Source organism: Urocitellus parryii, chromosome 1 (genome assembly GCF_045843805.1).
Source record: "Urocitellus parryii isolate mUroPar1 chromosome 1, mUroPar1.hap1, whole genome shotgun sequence".
In the NCBI taxonomy this organism is placed as follows: Eukaryota; Metazoa; Chordata; class Mammalia; order Rodentia; family Sciuridae; genus Urocitellus; species Urocitellus parryii.
Genome location: NC_135531.1, coordinates 137,761,502 through 137,781,548, shown reverse-complemented (window position 1 = coordinate 137,781,548; position 20,047 = coordinate 137,761,502). Strand labels below are relative to the sequence as shown.

The window sequence follows — 20,047 nt, the reverse complement described above, 5'->3', positions numbered from 1 at the left end:
TAATTCAATTTTTGTTAAGTTGTCAGTATACACATTTAAAAACCTCTATTTTTACTTTATAAAAACTCCATATTTTTTAAAGAAACAAACATTAATGGGTCTCAAATGAATGTATGCTCCAGATGGCATTATGGTAAGTTTTATCCTCTGACTAAAATACTGGCTCAAATATTACAATGCCATTGTTCCAAACTAAATCCAAAATTTTCACTAATGACTAAAAATTCAAACAATTTGGCACAGCAAGTGAGTCTTTCACAACTGGTGCCACTTTACTTTTCCAGTTATACTTCTTAATTTTCTTTCCATCTTTTGAATCCAAAATCTCACTTAAAATGGACCACTGAATATGCTCTGCACTTTTAACACCAAAACTCCTTTCACTCATGCAATGTACTTACTGTTCCCTATCTCTGATAGTCCAGAGCTTCTCAATTAGATATTGTCACTGAAAGAAGTAAGCTCCTCTTATTGTACTCACACTGGGCATTTATATTTCCTCTTTGAATTGTCATTCTTGTCTGGATATATATTAGCTACAGTTTTAAACATTATCAACGTTTTTGAACAATGTTTAGTTGTAAATGGACACAATAGCTTTATGTTGCTTAGTTTTTTAATGTGGTGTTGGGGATCGAACCCAGTGCCTCAAGCATGCTAGGCAAGCACTCTACCTGAGCCACAACCCCAGCCCTAAATATGATCAACTTTTTGAAGGCAAAGACCAAATTATTACTTGTCCAAAGAGCACTGGAGGGTATAAAGACAAGACCAAATTATTACTTGTCCTTATACCCTCCAGTGCTCTTTGCCGAATTGTGGGTTCAGTCCCCAGTACAAAAAAAAAAATGTTTAATTTTTCTGTGCATGTATGAATATGTAATAGCAAATCCCATCATTATGTACAACTACAGTGCACCAATTTAAAAACACGGAAAAAAACGACTGCAGAATTGAAAATAAATTTGAAATGTCCCAATTTTAAAATGCTAATTACTTGTTTTTAAAAATAATTACTATTCATATAAAAATATTACACAGCATTAAAATAAGTATTAATACATAGAACATAGAAGTGATTCTTAATTATGTTGAATGAAATAAGTCTGACCAAAAAAAGTACATATTATAACAGAAAATGAGCTAATTTATAGTAAAAGAAATCAGACCTAAGGATGGGGGGAAAGGGTGGAATGAGGAGAATAAAAAGGAAAAAGAGGAAGAAATTACAAGAGGGCATGAGAAATCCTTTGGAAGTGATAGATATTTTCAGCATTTTGATTATGGGGATGATGTCAGAGGTATATGAATACATTAACACAGAGACACATGTCAATTATATACTTTAGGTATTCATTTACTCTATGTAAACTGTAACTCAATAAAGCAACAGGTAGAGAAGGAGGAAAGGAGGCTGATTACCATGAGATAATAAGCTACATGCCAACCTGCCTGGCAAGCTCAATCACCAGAGAAACCTATAGGAAGTTTCAACCAAGTCACCAAATGTTCTCAACTTATCTTCCATTCTCCATCTAACGGAAACAGAATAGAGTAGATGTAATAGCTATGTTTACCAGACACTGTCTGAAGTACTTTACATGTATTATCTCATCTAATTTTCATAACTGTTTGAAGTATGTACTATCCCCAATTTTTTAATAAGAAAAATATGGTTCAAAAGTGGTACGCCCGACTTTATGGAGTGTAGCATGTTTTTTCACCCCAGAACTTATCAATCATCCACTTTCTTATATTCCCCACTTATTTAGTAATGCCTAATACTAAGAAAGAACATTTTCCAAAATGGTAACCAAACAAAAAGTGGAACAATAGAAATCTCAACGAACTGCTTCTCAACTAGATGTATTCTAGCTATCACAGGTGACTTAGTTGGTTAATTCTTTCTAGACAAAAGTGTGAAAATGCATAACACTCTGAAGACCCTGAAGTACTAGTAAAACAGCCATCAGTCTGCAACTCTTGCTTTACCTGTGGTTCTCTAGTTTTGAGGAACGATAACAGGCTTAACATGATAGGACAATTTAACAGACATATAAGGACAAAAGCAGAAGAGATGCTTTAGAATTAAGGGAGTAAAAGAGAGGATTTTACTATTTTCTTCTTATAAAGTAATTCCAGATAGTTACATAAAAGTCTAAGTATAATACATGGTGTAAGAGTTTCAGGTTACATACCCAGCTGTGCCCAGAGTGGATTATATGGATGAGTCTTTGCTAACATGTCCACGCTCTGAGAGGAATGTTTTTCTAAAAATATTTTAATAGGTGGTTGTCCATTTGGCATGACTGTTGGAACCCAGGCAAGATGATTGGTCAAAACTGCAGTTATGAGAGCTGGCAAGAATCTAAAAACAAAACACATCCCTATCAGATTCTAATCTACCTTCATGAAACCTTAGGTAAAACATTTTGACAGAATAAGCAAAAAGAGCACACATTTTCATGGCCAAATAGCATTAAAAAAGGAAGGGAAGAGACTAAAGGATAGGTACACCACCAGCATGAAAAAGTAATAAATCTATTCCTGGGAAACAAATTAAAGAAAATCTTTAAAATAAAGAGAACATTCATAAGTTATTTGGATCATAATTACAAAACAAGGATGCCATTTTATTTGAAAAACTATAGATTCTTTTGAGTATTAATCTGCTTAGTTCAAACCAGCAGGTCCTTAGATTTCTAAATTACTGAATGAGAAAAATGAAGGATAGTACTAAGAAAACTTTGTCTACCATTAAAGAGAATAAAAACATCTGAATTACTCATACGAATTATGAGGACTTGGTGAATAGTTCAAAGAAAACAGTACGATAATTTATCACATTTAAAATGTATCACTGTAATCCTAGCGCTTCATAAGTATTTTTAAACCTCTCCTATGAAGGTATCATAAACGCATACATGGGACTAGGATTGTGGCTCAGTGGTAGAGCACCCCCCTAGCATGTGGGAAGCGCTGGGTTCAATCCTCAGCACTGCTGAGGATTTATTTATAAAAATAAATAAAATAAAAAGGTGTTGTGTCCAACTACAACTAAAAAAGTATTTTTAAAAAAATGAATACAATTCACAAACAGGAAGCCTCAGAATATTCTGTGAGATGTCAGGAGTTTTAACACATAATTTAAGACATTTTTTCTATTCTTCATTCACAAGGTTTTGCAGCACTCTTCCATACTCTATTGTTTAATTATTTTGAGAGTACTGTTTTAATTACTAATAATATGAAATAATTATGAAAACAATAAATCATCATCCCAGTTCTGAAACTGGATTTGCTCACACTCTAGATATCTAGTTATAGTAAATAACAAATATACATATATAAACAAATAAAGCAAGTCATACTGATTTTTGGAAGCATTTTCCATTAAAAAGGTGAACTCCTTCATGAATCGATGACAAAGCTGGTTCTTTTCTGGAGTCCCCGACATCATTGTAAGCCACACGGGCTCTCCAATTCGTGGCATTGTGTAAAGATTACAAATTGTTGTTCTAAAAAGAAAGACCCATTATGAAATTCATTGGAATTGTGAAATTTTATGGTTCCCCAAATTGCATAATCTTGAAGTTACCAGCTTAGAACTTATACATAGATTATTAAAGCTTTTGAAAAAAGTCAATGAACCAAGTCTTTTGTTCTTTGTCATCAGCATGGTAGCACAGAAAATATATTTTGGACATAAATGTTACATCAGCGTCTTCTACCTACCTGTAAGATGAAAAGACAGAGCTGGACAATTTTTAAAGCCCCATCAAGCTCTACATTTCTAAAGTTCATGCTGCACTTAAGCATATTGTAAATCATTAATAACATATGCAAAAAAAATTCTGATAGGGTAGCAGCTTATCCATCCACCCACTCAAACCTATAACATTTTGATGCTCTTTAGTATATAAGTCTGAAGAATACTGACTCTATACATACATGCTATGTTTTATAATTCTCAACCTTCTGTAGTTTTCCCCTGAATCAACATTAAGAAATATTACTGAACAATTAATATGCTGTTTTCTTAGCTGTTTCTTGGATTAATTTAGACAATAGTTATTCTTATGACTTGTATTATATCCTAAACACTTCAAAATATATTCAAATAGGCAAGTTTTTTTCCTTTTATATCAATATTTATTCAACCAAGTCCTATGTACTGAACAGAAAAAACAACTATGCAAAACTTGAGGCTTAGAACCTTGTAAGACTTGGAGAAACTACAGAACAATATATCCTACCTTCTACTTTTTAGAACAATGCTGTCTAACAGAACTTTCGTCAATGATGAGAATGCTCTAAATCTGCAGTGGTAGCTATCAGCTACATGTAGTTTATAAACACTAGAAATGTCAGTCATATGACTAAGTAATGAAATTTTTAATTTAATTTAATTAGCCACATATGGCTAAAGGCTCAGAGTATAATGGACAATACAGCTCTAGCAATTTTTGAAACTTCCAAAAAAAATTCTGTTATTATGCATTTCAAATTAGTTCTCTAATACCTAGAATCAAAAAAAAAAAAAAAAAAGAAAGGAAGAAAGGAAGGAAGGAACGAACTCCTACTTGCCTATACAAGTTTTATTGAACCTTTCACTAATATGAACATTATATTACAATGGACAGAAATAACAAATATAGACTAGTAAGTTCTTGGCAGGGCATAAAATCAAAACTAAGAACTTAAATAAAAATTAAAGGATTTTTTTTTTTTTGGTACCAGGATTTGGTACTCAGGGGTGCTTAACATTTCTAACCCCTTTTTATATTTTATTTAGAGACAGGGTCTTGCTAAGTTGCTTAGGGCCTCGCTTAGTTGCTGAGGCCGGCTTTGAACCCACAATCCTCCTGCCTCAGCCTCCTGCGCCACTGGGATTACATACATGTACCACTGTGCTTAGCCTAAAGGTACTTTAAATAAGATTAAATAGGATTTTTTATAATAAGAATTTTTTAAAATAAGAATTTGAGGTATTTCATAGAGAAAAATGAATAGAATACAAATTAGGAATATATAAAATGCTTATCTTAATCAATCAAATAGGAGAGAAAACTGCAAATAATTATGCTCTTTCAGTTCCAAGGCTCCAAATGAACACTAATTAAGGATTTAAAAGCAGATAAACCACTACAGCAAATAACATCAAAAGATAATTTTCATTAGAGAAAATTAAAAATAACAAAACACATTGGAATGGTGAATAAAGTAGCAAAGTGGAGGGAGCTATAGATTACAGTCTCACAGAAGGAGAATGGGCAAGGAGTAGCTTATTTTTTCCCACTAAGACAAAAAGGGGATCAGGACTCACAAATGCAGGTGAAGGAGAGGCCAAGAGTTAAGACAGATTAACTGAAAATGAAGAGTTTAATTCAAGGTGTATAAATGGTTGGTGACCTGTACCTCCATTTCATTTACCTACAGAATGACTACGGATAGGGAAGCAAATGTAGCAATAGTCCAGTGGAATGATCTCTCTGAAAAACTTCCTGATGTTTGAATGTTTATGAGTATAAACAGAAATAGAGCATTTTTTAATAATTTTTTAAATTGTAGATAACAATGATGCCTTTATTTTATTATTTATTTATTTATTCATTTATTATGTGGTACTGAGAATTGAACCCAGTGCCTCACATGTGCTAGGCAAGTGCTCTACTACTAAGCCACAATCCCAGCCAATAGAATGTGTATTTTTTAGTACCAAAATTTCATTCTGGGACGGGGAAAGATTAGGAAAAAAATATGTTCCTTCATGGAGTTTAAGAAACAATCTCCTAAAGTGAAGGTCTCCACTCCAAAGTCTATTTTACACAGAACTCCCAAATACTGTCTAGTATCCCACTCACAAAATATGACCGGGCAATCAAACAACACTGATATTTAAAGAAAGCTTGCAAGGAAACAGAGGCAAAAAAAAAAAAAAAAAAAAGAAAGCAAGCATGCATATATACTCTCACATATAAAATGAATCTGAAGGAAACAGAAATAATGAAAAAAAATCTTTTTCCACAGAGAAAGATTACCTGAAAATAAGCACACAAAGTTTAATTAAAAATAAGCACTAAAGTTTAATTAAAAACCATAAAAGGGACAGAAAAACAAATATAAAAATAACACATTCAGAAAATGAGTAGAAAAACATTAAAGAGGAATAAAAGAGCAATCCAAAAATGCTACATTCTTAAAAAAAAAAAAAAAAAGAAGTTCAGATAGAAAAATTAGAAGAAAATAAGTGATTAAAAAAAAAAAAAAACAACAACAACCTAGAAAACTTACCAAAGTTGAAGAATAGCGCTTAACTTACAAGAAGATAAAGGACTAAGGGATAATATGAATCCATGTATTATGGCAGAAAATAAAATGATCTAAAATTGATAAATCAAGAAATATCATAAAATATACTATTTAATAATACAGAGATAGATAATAGAATAACTGAGAGTTAAAAGAGAATATTTCTGCTACATACACAAAAAGGAATACTATTCAGACATAAAAAGGATGAAATCCTGACATCTGCAACAACATGGACAAAACTGGAGATCATTATGTTAAGTGAAATAAGCCAGGCACAGAATGACAAGAACCACGTACATGATCTCACTTACATGTAAATTTTATAAACAATGATTTCACATAAGTTCAGAGTAGAAGAGTGATTACTAGAAGCTGGGGAAAGTAGGGGTGAGGAGGATGGAAAAGGTTGATAAATGGGTACTAAGTTACAGTTAGATGGAAAGAATAAGTTCTGTTATTGTGTGCTATTGCAGAGTAGAGTGACTATTGATAAAGTACTATATATTTTTAAAATTTTGAGGAGTTTCACTATGTTGCCTATGCTGACCTTGACCTCCTGGACTCAAAACAATCCTACTGTCTCAGCCTCCCAAACAGCTGTGACTACAGGCATGTACCACTACACCGAAGTCTGTGTATATATATTTAAATATAAGAAAATATGTTGAATATTTTCCTCATAAAGAAATGATAAATGTTTAAGAAAATACTATGTTTATACTGATTTAAGACATTACACAATGTATCAAAAGATCACATGGTATTCTATAAATATAGGTAATTTATGATATTCATTAATCAATTAAACAAATTTAAATTAAAATGTAAGCACAAATAAAGAGAATGTTTCTGGGAAGTAAGAATGGGAGAATGTCAAAGGTTGAATACAGTTTATTTATCATTATTAGAACTTTCAAATGTTATAGGTTTTTTGTTTCTTAACTATGTGCATGTACTTTTTGATTTAAAAAAAAGCTGTGTAAATAAACTTAAGAAATTTATTTAAGAAAATTATCACTTAAGAAATTTCTGTAAGTTTCTTTAGTATAGTGCTGTCTACTCTAAGTCTACAGCCAGAGCCAGTCCACTAACATTGGAATAACAGTCTACTGAGGATCTTTGTTTTGGTGCTTTAAGCGTTAAATATATACTGTGACCCTAAGTAAAATAAGTGCCAAGAATGCAAAGAAATTAATTACACAATATTGCTTCTTACTATATACAACACTATGTTATCATTAATGATGTATAAGTAATAATTTCTTCTAAATGTTTCTTCCATCCTAATTTTTGAGCCCTATACCTCAAGGATAAGAAAGGCAAATACTTTCAGGCAACTGTCCTCTTGTTTTTCCCATTCAGTGCCCAGAGAATAAAAGACTTTTATTTAGAAAGTAATTATAGACATGATTTAGTCTTCTTTGATATGTGTAAAGTCTAAGTAAAAATGTTAGTTTTTGTCAGGCAACAGTATTAACTAAATATGCTTCCTGTTGCTCTAAGTTTCAGGGTTATTGTATTTATCTGAATCATTTCCTTCCTGTTTGTATTGAGCATCTGGTCTCAAATTATGTAATTGCAGGGAAATGGATGGCACTAGAGTAGATTATGCTTAATGAAGCTAGCCAATCCCTAAAAAACAAATACCAAATGTCTTCTTTGATATAATGAGAGCAACTAAGAACAGAGCAGGGAGGAAGAGCATGAGGAAAAGATTAACATTAAACAGAGACATGAGGTGGGAGGGAAAGGGAGAGAAAAGGGAAATTGCATGGAAATGGAGGGAGACCCTCATTGTTATACAAAATTACATATAAGAGGTTGTGAGGGGAATGGGAAAAAAAACAAGGAGAGAAATGAATTACAGTAGTTGGGGTAGAGAGAGAAGATGGGAGGGGAGGGGAGGGAGGATAGTAGAGGATAGGAAAGGTAGCAGAATACAACAGTTACTAATAGGGCATTATGTAAAAATGTGGATATGTAACCGATGTGATTCTGCAATCTGTATTTGGGGTAAAAATAGGAGTTCATAACCCACTTGAATCTAATGTATGAAATGTGATATGTCAAGAGCTTTGTAATGTTTTGAACAACCAATAAAAAAAATAAAATAAATAAAATTTTAAAAAACGAATGCTTAACTGAGCTCCCAGTGCAAGGGCAAAAATTCAATACTTTGTAATATTACAAAATGTAATATTCAAAAATTTCTAAAAAGGATTGTTTTAGGCAAATAAGCAAAAAGAATGGCTGAAAACATGAGAATTTCAGTGCAAATGAAGTAACAAAATAATTTAAATAAAATCATAAAAATTGGGCTGAGCAGAAGAATTGCCAAGACTAGCCTCAGCAATATGTCAATGAGCAACTTAATGAGACCCTGTCTCAAAATTAAAGATTAAAAGAGCTTGGGGATATAGCTCAATAGTAAAATACCCATGGGTTCAATCCTCAATACCAGGAAAAAAAAAAAAGCCTAAAATGATGATGTTAGAATAAAATTGATATATATGTAAAAGGGTTAGGGATGTAGCTTAGTGGTAGAAGAGCAGAAATATCATCTCTAATATGATTTTTAAAAATAACTTTATTTTATGTATTTATTTTTATGTGGTGCTAAGGATGGAACCTAGTGCCTCACAGGTGCTAGGCAAGTGCTCCACCCACTGAGCCACAATCCCAGTGCTCTAATATAGTTTTGTCTATGCAAATTATTTCCTTCCAAAACCAAACATAAATAATAGGGCTTGCAATCAAATTCTATGTGTTTTTCTACATTTCTCCTGATCACTTAAGTTACTATACAAAAAATCAAGATTTTAAACTCACTTTAAATGTCTTTTATCCCCAAAATTATGGTGAATTAAACAATGATTAGACAATTTTCTCTTCAATAACGGAGTTTAATAATTGATTATTATACAATACCCATAAAGAAAACTTTTTCCATTTAAATTCACCACTCCTTGTTCACCTCCATTTAGAAAAAAAAGTTATAAATATGGCGTGCCTACACACTTTCAACACAGCAATACAGCAGTGTCACAAGTAAAAACAGCCTCTCATTTTAATATGTGATGGGCCACTTAACAATCCAGAAAGTCCCTGCCCCAATAAGGGACTCCACAATTGTCAACAACAACAAAAATATGTGATCAGTTTCTTTGAAAATGAGGTAAATGGATTACAAACCCTCTGGTATGGAACACATTTTCAATGTGTTATTATGAATTTACTTTTTTTTTTTTTTTGGTATTAGGGATTGAATTCAGGGGCACTAGACCCATAGGCCACAACTACAGCCCTATTTTGTATTTTATTTAGAAACAGGGTCTCACTGAGTTGCTTAAGCCTCACTATTGCTGAGGACTGCTTTGGAACTTGTGATCCTCCTGCCTCAGCCTCCTGGACTACTGGGATTACAGGTGTGTGCCACCATGCCTGGCTTGAATTTACTTTAGTAGTTCATTTTATAGTTAGCTTATGGCAAAGGATATTGATTCTCCATTTAGAGTAATAAAGTTTCATTTAAAATAAATTTACCTAGGTATAAAAGAGGGACAATTTAAAGAGAAACATTAAATTAAAATGATAGATGATAAATAGACTTGGGAAAATTATGAAAGTATGATGTGAATAACTATAGTTAGGGAAGCAATGCTGTAGGTTATGTTTACCAGAGAAAAAAGTGGTGCCACTAATGCCTTTCTCAGTGCTGTCAGTAACATGCATGTTGTTTGATATTTAAAACAATCTACTAGACTATTAATTGAATTTGCCTGTTTTAAACTTTTCTTTACTTTTTTTAAAAAAAACATGAACATGTTAGTGGAGTTGCCCCAGGTCACTGAAGGTAGTAAATGGCAGAGCTGTGTGAGAACACAAGTCAGTCAATTCTAAAGCCTAAGCTCTTACTCTCTGTACTATGCTCTCTTTCTCTCCAATCTAAAGAAAATAAGACTGAGATGATGAAGTAGACTTAAAATTAATTTCTTCATGTTGAGACACACAGTCATTTATTGTGATTCTGAATTTAAAGCTCATTTGTAATATTTTTGCTTGTCACATATATGCAGCCTCATGTTGGGGCTTCAGGTACAATTTAACTGAGCCAGAAAATATATTAGAAGAAATCCTAGTCACTGTGCCATATCTAGAGAAAAGACCAAGCAACAGAACATAAAATTCATTCTGCTTATATCCACTTGTATTCATGGAAAATTTATATCAAAGAACATTTGATTACTATCACTAGTTACAGAACAAAGCATACTTCTGCTTAAAACAATGCATTTTCTGGTCATACATACTTTGTCAAATAGTCCAGTACTAAAAACTGTACCACTGAAGACTACAAAACGTGCTTTGATCCCAACCACCCTCCTTTAACTATGGGATAAAAAATATTTCAAAAACTAAATTCTATTAGAACAAATTAGAAAAAGAAATATCTTCCTGGGTATACTATGAAACAATTCTGTATTATTAAAACTGGGAAATATATACCTGAATTCATTCAGGGCATCAACTATCCGATTATATGCCAAACTTCTCTGACTGGCATCAGCTGATCTCCGGCTCATTTTCATAGCCTTGAAAACAATCATTACATAGTTAGTTCTTATGCCAATCGTGGTCAAAACATGGAAAAAAAAGACAGAAAAAGTCATGTATTTATACAACACTCTACCAACATTTCAACCTGGAAAGAAATAAAAAAGATAAACCCATTTATAATAGCTTTTTCATTTGTACCTTTAGTCATTAATTATTATGTCAAAATTCAAAATCTTCAACTGTTAGAACTCTTTTAAAATATTTTTAATAATTATCTTTTAGTTTTAGGTGGACATAATATCTTTATTTTTTATTTCTAGATGGTGTTGAGGATCAAACCCAGTGCCTCATGAATGCTAGGCAAGCACTCTACCACTGAGCCACAACCCCACCTCCCTAGATCTCTTATTTTAATTATCAAACTGCAGAATATCAACACACAAAGAAAACTGATGTCCACAATCTCTGGGTTACAGAAGAACAATGTTTTTTCCTAAACAAAATAAGACTTAATGATAACTGATTAATAGTAGCTCAAGATTTAACTCTTGCATTTCACAGATAATTTCACAGCTTCTGTTAAAGCTTTTTTAAATATCAGAAATGTAAAATTTCTCCTGAAATATATCTAAAGTTATTAGAAATATTTGCTTTCTTAAAAGACACAATGAGCTTAAGTTGGAAAGCCTTAAGGTAGACAATAATGAGATGTAGATTAGGATACGGAGTTAAAAAAAACTTCGCAAGTTTTTACTTTTTCAAAGAGAATTTAATTCTGCATTATTTATGTAATTACAAATTTCCTTCTTTTTTTAATTTAGAAGGTTAAATGACTTCAGCACAGAGATCAAGTTTCATAGGATGAAAGTAAGTTTGTTTCTTCACACAGCTAAGAAACTCACAATTTATAAAGAAGTAAATATTCTTGTGCTAGAATTAAGTCGTCTTCTTTAATCATATTTTTTTTCTCTTTGGGTACTGGGGTGCTGAGGGCCATTACCAAGTAGGTATTGACGCACCTTGGGCTTAGGGTGTTCCCGGTTTAAGGCGTTTCCCGGTTTAAGAATATGGGTTTTAGGGAAGTTGAGGTTGAAGATTATTGCTGCTGGGATTAGGGTGTTCCTGTTGCTTGTTCCCGTTGAGTTCTCGTGAGATTCAAATGGGATTTTGGAAAAAGCCTCGTGGAGTAGGTGAAGTGTGCGGCAGAACGAGACTGCCCCTGAACGTGTGTGGAGGCTGGTGTGAGATCCGGAATAAAGAATTGCTGTTTGAACCTACAGAGCTGTGTGGTGGCTCGTGATTCTGTGCCAAGCCGAGTCATTGGCACTTGGCTTCGGCATTTGGTGGCCCGTACGCGGAACATCTGAAATTTGGAGGTGAGTAAATTGCTCGCCCCTGAGGGAGAGCAAAAAAATGGGTGACCATTTCAAAAAACAATGTGTTCTTGTTGTGATTTATTTTGTTTTTATTTCAAGTTGCCTGTTCCTAGAACTTTCTCAGGCAAACTGGGGAAAACGGTTGACTCAAGGTTTGAAGTTGTTCGCCTCCAAGGAAGAGAAATTGTTAGAGGAAGGAGGCACCCCAGTGAGACCAAGAACAGCTAGGACATATGTTGATATAATACAAAAATGTGGCCCATGGCTTTTTAAAGACGAGTTATTAAGTATATCAATGGGACCATCATGGTATCCTGTAGAAGGATTTTTCTTCAACAAGAAAGAGATGGCTAGTTCTGTTTATTACGCTTGTCTAAGATCTTGGTTTTTACAGACATCTGATTAATTACCAAGCTAAAGTGTTAAAATATCAACCACTAAATATGAAATCAAGTACTCTTTACTTATTAAGTTCCATAAGGTAATATATTTAAACATTATGTGTGTTTGCATAAATTGGTAAATGGAAAAAGGTTTAATATTGCTTTGGTCTGTGTCTTTGCTGAAACAAGGTTACTGAGTGTTAAGATTCTATCATGTGTAATTTATATACAAATAGTATAAGAAGTTTCAGTTGGGTTTCAATTACAGCATAATAGTACCTTAAAAAACATGAAAGTATTTCATCTTATTAAAGTGGAGTAATTTTATAAGGGTTGTTTCAGAATGTGAATTTATAAAAAGGGTTAATAGCTAGAAAAGAGATATAAAAATATTTAAGATGTGGAAATATATTTTAATATAAAAGGTTAAAGGAAAAAGAAATGTTTCTAGATGAGATAATTTTTGTGTGGTAAAGTAAAAAGTTATCAAATGCCATTTAAAAAGATTTTGAGGAAACTAGACTTACTTTAAAAGCTTAAGAAAGGAAGAAAGAAGAAAAAGATATTTGTACATGGCAGATTGAGACAAAGCTTCTCAATGGAGTAAAAAAGAGCCTTTGGTTGAAGGGCAGCCATGTAAACTAACATTTAGCGATTTAAACAGAATATAAGCCTCATTTAAAAGAGTAAAGCTGTAGGTGGTGAAAAAGTACATTTAAAAGTACAGTATACATGATAAATGAAAGGCTTTAAAAGGTTAAATTGAAGGTGGTCGAGATACCTTCTTGGCGGAAAAAAAGATTGCTTTGCTCATCAAACTATTAAAATGTACTTATTAAAGCAAAAAGAGGGAATTGGAAAGGGGTATATATCCCCCAAAGATAAACTTAAAATAACCCTTTTTACTCTAAACTTTCTAAATTTGGATTCATCAGGACTTAGTGCTGCGGAAAGACATATGTATCCGAAAAATGTACATAAGCCTAAGGTACTTTGGAAAGATATTCTAACAGGACAATGGAAAGCTCCTGACCCAGTGTTTGTCTGGAGTCGGGGTTTTATTTTTGTGTTTCTACAGGGAGAACAGCAGCCGATTTGGATTCCAGAGACACTAACTAAAGCAATTTCTACAGAAAAAGAAGATGATTTGACTGAAATCCATAACAGCTGATATCCAGAGCTCCAGTTTGGCTATTCTTACATCTGCGACAGTGATTAACCACGGTGCTTTTTTCAATATCTATTTTATTATTGCATTTTTCCCACATCATAAAGTTCTATTTTATTTTTTGAGCTCATACAAACCTAGGTTAATGTTTTTCTGATCAGTTTTGTTTTTTGACTGTGTTTTATTTTTTGACTGTGGAGTTTTTAAACATTGCAATGGAGATTTCACTTAGGTATAGCTACAAGGCCTTTACTTATTATTGTCTTATGTGTTGTATGTTATGTGTGTACTGTTTTGTGTTGCATGTCAGTATGTGTGTATGTCCATATTTTTATTTGAGGAGCGCTCATGAAAAAAATGGATCCGAATTTTTTTTTTTTTATTCACGTGATTTAAGTGGTTTAATCTAAATTAGGTAAACAGCTGTTAATGATTGTTTTCAAAGGTGGTTAACAGATCTGTTTGCTTGCTATTGTTTTTAAAAGTGATTAACAGATCTGTTTGTTTACTTTCACTTTTCCTTTTCATTATATTTAATAATTCTGTTCAGGATAATGTCTCTTTAACATCATTGCCAGAATTCCCATCTCCATCCCAGTGCCTGTGAAGACTAAGAAAACCAAACTACAGCTTCTATGATCACAGTAAACTGTATAAACTGATGCATCAATGAATATAACTCAACAAGTAATGCTCAATCAAGGACTTGATTTACTTTGGGAGGAAATGGACATATTGATAGACTCTTCCACTTTGAACTGCCTGCAGAACTTGCCTGGATTATATATCAGTTGCATGCATTGTGAACTATTGTCTGGTGCAGCGAATTGTGGTACTGCTGGCATATTTTTGCTGATGGTGTCACCAGTGATGCAATTTCCTTGCCAGCGCACCCCATGTTAATTGTGGTAATGCTGGCATCTTTGCTGATGGTGTCACCAGTGACGCAATTTTTCCAAAGGAGCCGTCAATTGGCTTGGTGTCCTGGCATTTCTGTGTCTTCCTCCCTTCTACTAGTGATGGTCTAAAATTTGGGGGCCAACAGAGGTGAGGCAAGAACCTCACCCCCCCACTGGTGCTTAGGCCTATCCACAAGCATGGCTGAATGCTGGACCGGTAGTCAGTGACGGGTTGATCTGGTTGCAGTGGATTCAACCTAAGACAGGAAGTTGACGCCCAAAGGTCAGCTCTCCCATGACGGGTAAGAACCACATGTTGAATTGGACAACCTACCAGGCACGGTCCTAAGCCACATTGCTTGTTGTTTAATTAATCAGAAGGGGGGAGATGCTGAGGGCCATTACCAAGTAGGTATTGACGCATCGTAATCCTTGCCAGTGTACCCCATGTTAAATGGACTTGCCTTGGAAATTTGCTGCGACCTTGCTTGTGTGTTTGAGAAAGATGACCCTGCTCAAGGTGATCGAGGGTGGATCCAGGTTTGAGGAAGTATCCTGCAGGTTTGAGGAAGTATCCCGGTCCTTGGGCTTAGGGTGTTCCCGGTTTAAGGCGTTTCCCGGTTTAAGAATATGGGTTTTAGGGAAGTTGAGGTTGAAGATTATTGCTGCTGGGATTAGGGTGTTCCTGTTGCTTGTTCCCGTTGAGTTCTCGTGAGATTCAAATGGGATTTTGGAAAAAGCCTCGTGGAGTAGGTGAAGTGTGCGGCAGAACGAGACTGCCCCTGAACGTGTGTGGAGGCTGGTGTGAGATCCGGAATAAAGAATTGCTGTTTGAACCTACAGAGCTGTGTGGTGGCTCGTGATTCTGTGCCAAGCCGAGTCATTGGCACTTGGCTTCGGCACTGGGGATTGAACTCAGTGGCACTCAACAAACTGAGCCACATTCCCAGCCCTATTTTGTATTTTTTTTTAGACAGAGGGTCTCACTGAGTTTTAGCACCCTGCTTTTTGCTGAGGCTGGCTTTGAACTTTCGATCCCCCCTCTTTAGCCTCCCGAGCTACTGGGATTATAGGCATGTGCCACAGTACCAGGCAATCATATCACATTTAAAAATTACATTACAGATCTCAAAAAGAGGTACTGCTTAAGAACTCAGATAATTCACAGCTTTTAATTTAGAAAAAAAAAGGGCATAATTTGATAACCGAACCTAAACGATAACATTTTTGGATGATTTATAGTTCACTAAATCCTATCACTAAACTACTATAGAACTTGTAAAGTCCCATTCATTTATACAAATACACTTAGTTTTATCTTTTACCCTTAATTAGAAAAGTGAGATATTAAACATGAAGAAATATTCAGACAACTATAAGTATTAACAGTGTACACTTCAGGTTACAGAATGGTCAAAGCACTAAAACATGAAAACACTAAAAAAGTAACCTTTAACCTATTAAATCCCAACTTTTCAATTCAAATAGTATTTCAAAATTACCATAAGTGGTATACTGCTCTTTCTCTCACATTTTAATTTCATCCATCAGCTAATCATATCGGCTGTATTTTCAATACATTCAGAATCTAACGACTTCTCACCAATTCCATTACTAAATTGGTTTCAGTGTTCATCATCTCTCACTCAGATTGTTGCAATGGCCTCCTAACTACTCCCACAACATCCACCTTTGTTCATAGAAACCTGTTCTCCACCAGCAGTAAGAATGATCCTGTAAATAATGTCATTTCTCTATTCCAGTGTTCTCCCATCCTTCTTAGTAAATGCCAATAAATTAGTAAATTCCACTCTTTCAGTGGAATCCTATAAAGCCCTACATGATCTGATCCTACTTTAACCCACTTTGGCATCCTTAATGCTGGTTAAGCATCACAATCACTCCTGCCAAAGGGTCTTTGCTCCTGCTTCAAACATATTCTCCTTGACCACTCTAGTTCATACTCCTCATATCTCCTATTTCATATACCCCTTATCTATTATTTCATTTTATGAGTGGACTTATTGACTTGCCTATAAAAGTTGGTGATTCTTCCATAGAACATGCCTTATGTACCTTTCTCTTACATGCCTTATTTTCTTCTTTTCTTTACAGCACTTACTACCATCTACAAAAAACCATATTCATTTATTTTGCTATCTCATAAGGTCAGGAGTGGTGCTTTCTTTACAAGTTTTCTTCAGTTACTAGAATAGTTCTGCTACATTATAGGTCCTCAAAAATTTAGTTTCTAAAGGAATAATAGAATAGACCTTCTATTAGACAGTAAGCTTCTTCAAAAAGGTTGTATCTTACTTCCATCTTCAAGAGTATTTTGTAAGGCATCTGCAAAGTGGCTTTTAATTTTTTTGCCAAATGATTAATCAGAATAATAAATGATAAAAATAAATATTTTGTCAGATATAAAGAACTACTTACCTGTTCTATTGCACTCTTTAATTTGTTCATGTGGCTTTCAAAGAGAGGAAAATGTGAAAAAAAGAATTCATTAAATTTGTTATTTTCATCTTCATCTTTGGATAACGAAAAGATTACCCCAATTGCAATCTTCTTTTTCCTCACAATTCCTGGGTTAGGGCCACAGCTTTCATCTGATAGATTAAAGCTTTCTTCTACAGACCTTAAAAATAAATTTTTTTATTTAAAAAAGTAATTAAATTTGCAACTCAATCTTCTTGATAATTAAATGCAGGCAAATTAAAGATCTTCTGAATTTTTTATCAAATAAATCTAAAATTTCATATAAATTTTATGTCTCTTGAGAAATACATTGGCTATCCTTTCATGCTTAAGTTTTGATAAGAAGTTTTACTATAGTTTCAGGCTGGAAATATTTTTGTCCAATTAGATGTCCCTAAAGAAGCACATGATCCAATTCATAATTAAGCTAAATATCTGAATTTTAAGGAATTTATGAGAGTCTGGTATAAACTATTTGCTATTCTAGGATCTACTGGTGCTCCTTTCAATTTCAGAAGCAAAATCAAAGAAGATAGAATAAAAAGAGTGAGTAAATGAGGAAGCAAGAAGTTTCATTATCTGTAGCTGTACTTAACATATATCAAAAAAAGATCTTTAGAGAATGAATAACTTGCCAAAATAGAAATATGAAAAACTAAAATATCAAAACATACAGTACATGAATCAAAGAGCTAAACATAAAACTCTCAGAAAAAACTACAAAAGATAAAGGTTTCTTGACACTGGATTTGGCAATAGTTTCTTGGATGTAACACAAAAAGCATGGGCAACAAAAGAAAAAAATTGCTAAACTGAACTACATAATACTAAAACTTGTGCATAAAAGGATATTATTAGCAGGATGAAATATAACATAAATATAATAAAAATATAAATTCTCCACTCTTGGAAATCATATATTTATCAAGGGATTAATATCCAAAAAATATAAAGAACTCTTACAACTCAATGACAAAACAAACAAATCTGATTTTAAAATGACAAAGGAGTTTAAGAGACACTTCTACAAAAAAGATATACAAATGGCCCACAGGCACTTGAAAAGATGCTCAATATCACTAATCAATAGGGAAATGTAAATCAAAATTACAATGAAAAACCACTTTGCATCCATTATTTGCAAGTCTATTTAAAAAAAAAAAGGGGGGGGGGGGAGAAGAGGCTGGAGTATAGCTTAATGGTAGAGCACCTGGCTAGCATGTGCAAAGACCTTGGTCTGATTATCAAACTCCAAAAACAAAAACAAAACAGAAATGTGTCAGGTGAGAACATGCAAAAATTAGAACCTGTCTATATTGCTGGTAGAGATGTAAAATAGTGAAGCCACAGTAATAAACAGTGTGGCAGTTTTTCAAAAGTTAAAAATAGAATTACCATTTGACCCAGCAATTCCAATTCTGAGTATATACCCAAAGAACTGAAGACAAAGACTCAAACATATATTTTTGTATATCATATTCAGAGCTGCACTATTGACAACAGGCCAAAGCAACCTAAGTGTCCATTGACAGATAATAAACAAAATGTACTTCCATTAAATGTTAGTTAGCCATAAAAATGAATAAGTTCCTGATATATGACACAACATGGATCAACCCTGAAGATATTTTTACTAAGTGAAATAAGGCAGACATAAAAGGACAGGTACCATATGATTGTACTTATATTAGGTAAAAAAAGTAGCCAAATCCATGTGGACAGAAAATAGAAGAGTGCTTGCAAGGGGCAGAGGAGGGAGGATTGAGGAGTTATTGAGTTTCAATTTGAAAAGATGGAGAAGTTTAAGAATTAGATAGTGATGATGGTGTAAATGTACTTAATGCCACTAAATTGTACATCTAAAATCATTAAAACAGAATATTGTTTTCATAACTTACCATAATAAAAAAAGATACAATTTTTTAAAGTTTTTAGTTCCAGACTTAAAATATATAAAATACAAGTCCAGGTTCCAAAAACCCTTTAAATATTATCCAGTCTTGTTCAAATTTCAACTTACCATCTAGGAAATACCCCATTTTCCAAACTTGTTGTTTGGCTGCGTCGCCAACGTCTCTGGTAGCTGCTGGCACAACTTCGGGTAAGCGAGGAGTTTGGGGAGGGAAATGGGGTGATAAGCAAGCTGCTGAGAGATGCTGTTAAGCCAGAAGAACAAGTACAAAGTATAAGTCAAGAATAACTAAACATAATGTCAAATTTCTTTTTAACAAATTTAAGAGAAGAATGATTCAATTTTTCATTTTGTCTTAATAGTCTCTCCTCTAAACTTTCCACTGAAATTCATGGTGACAAATTTTGTACGTACTAGATCGAGTCTAAGACAATCCCCTTTTGGCATCCCTGCCCCACCCCCCACAGAAGAAAATGCCACCTGTCCCCTAACTTTGCTGAACCTTTTAAGTACTTAAAGAAAATCTGATGTTGTTTCAAACAATGCAACAGATGGTTTTCAAGAACAAAAGCTTTATTTTGAAAGTTAAGTGCCTGGCATTTATAGAGGTAATTTAAGAGCACTCATGTATCACTTGTGAATGGATAGGTTTGAGTAAGAGTCATGATTATACCTACTATGCTACAAAAACCAGCTGACCCCACAGATTAGTCTCTGGAGCATTTTAAGATGACAGCACATTCCAGTAGACCCTACTCTAGTTATAACTGTTGCAATCTCAACTGTAGGGCTAATTCCTTTCCCAAATCCCTTCTCTGAAATTTCTAAGACCAGTTTCTTGCCTGAGAAATTGAGAGCTATAATCCTCTACTTTTCCTTGGACTAGAGATCTTCTCCTTCTCCCAAGTAGATCTAAGGTATGCCAATAAGGGTTTATTTTGTTTGGCAATATTTTA

General features: G+C 33.7%; 1 protein-coding gene across 2 annotated transcripts in view; it reads right to left on the bottom strand.

Moving 5' to 3' along the window:
* Fnip1 (folliculin interacting protein 1) overlaps nt 1–20,047 on the bottom strand; it is a 101,661-nt gene that overhangs the window by 14,694 nt on the left and 66,920 nt on the right. Inside the window, exons 9-13 of one of the 2 annotated variants that reach the window (XM_026400139.2) lie at nt 19,200–19,335; nt 17,138–17,339; nt 10,822–10,907; nt 3,372–3,518; nt 2,199–2,368 (exon numbers count right to left, since the gene is read on the bottom strand). In XM_026400139.2, the coding sequence (XP_026255924.2) occupies nt 2,199–2,368; nt 3,372–3,518; nt 10,822–10,907; nt 17,138–17,339; nt 19,200–19,335 (741 nt within the window). The remainder of the gene's footprint in view (nt 1–2,198; nt 2,369–3,371; nt 3,519–10,821; nt 10,908–17,137; nt 17,340–19,199; nt 19,336–20,047) is intronic. The other variant, XM_026400140.2, reaches the window with a different exon arrangement.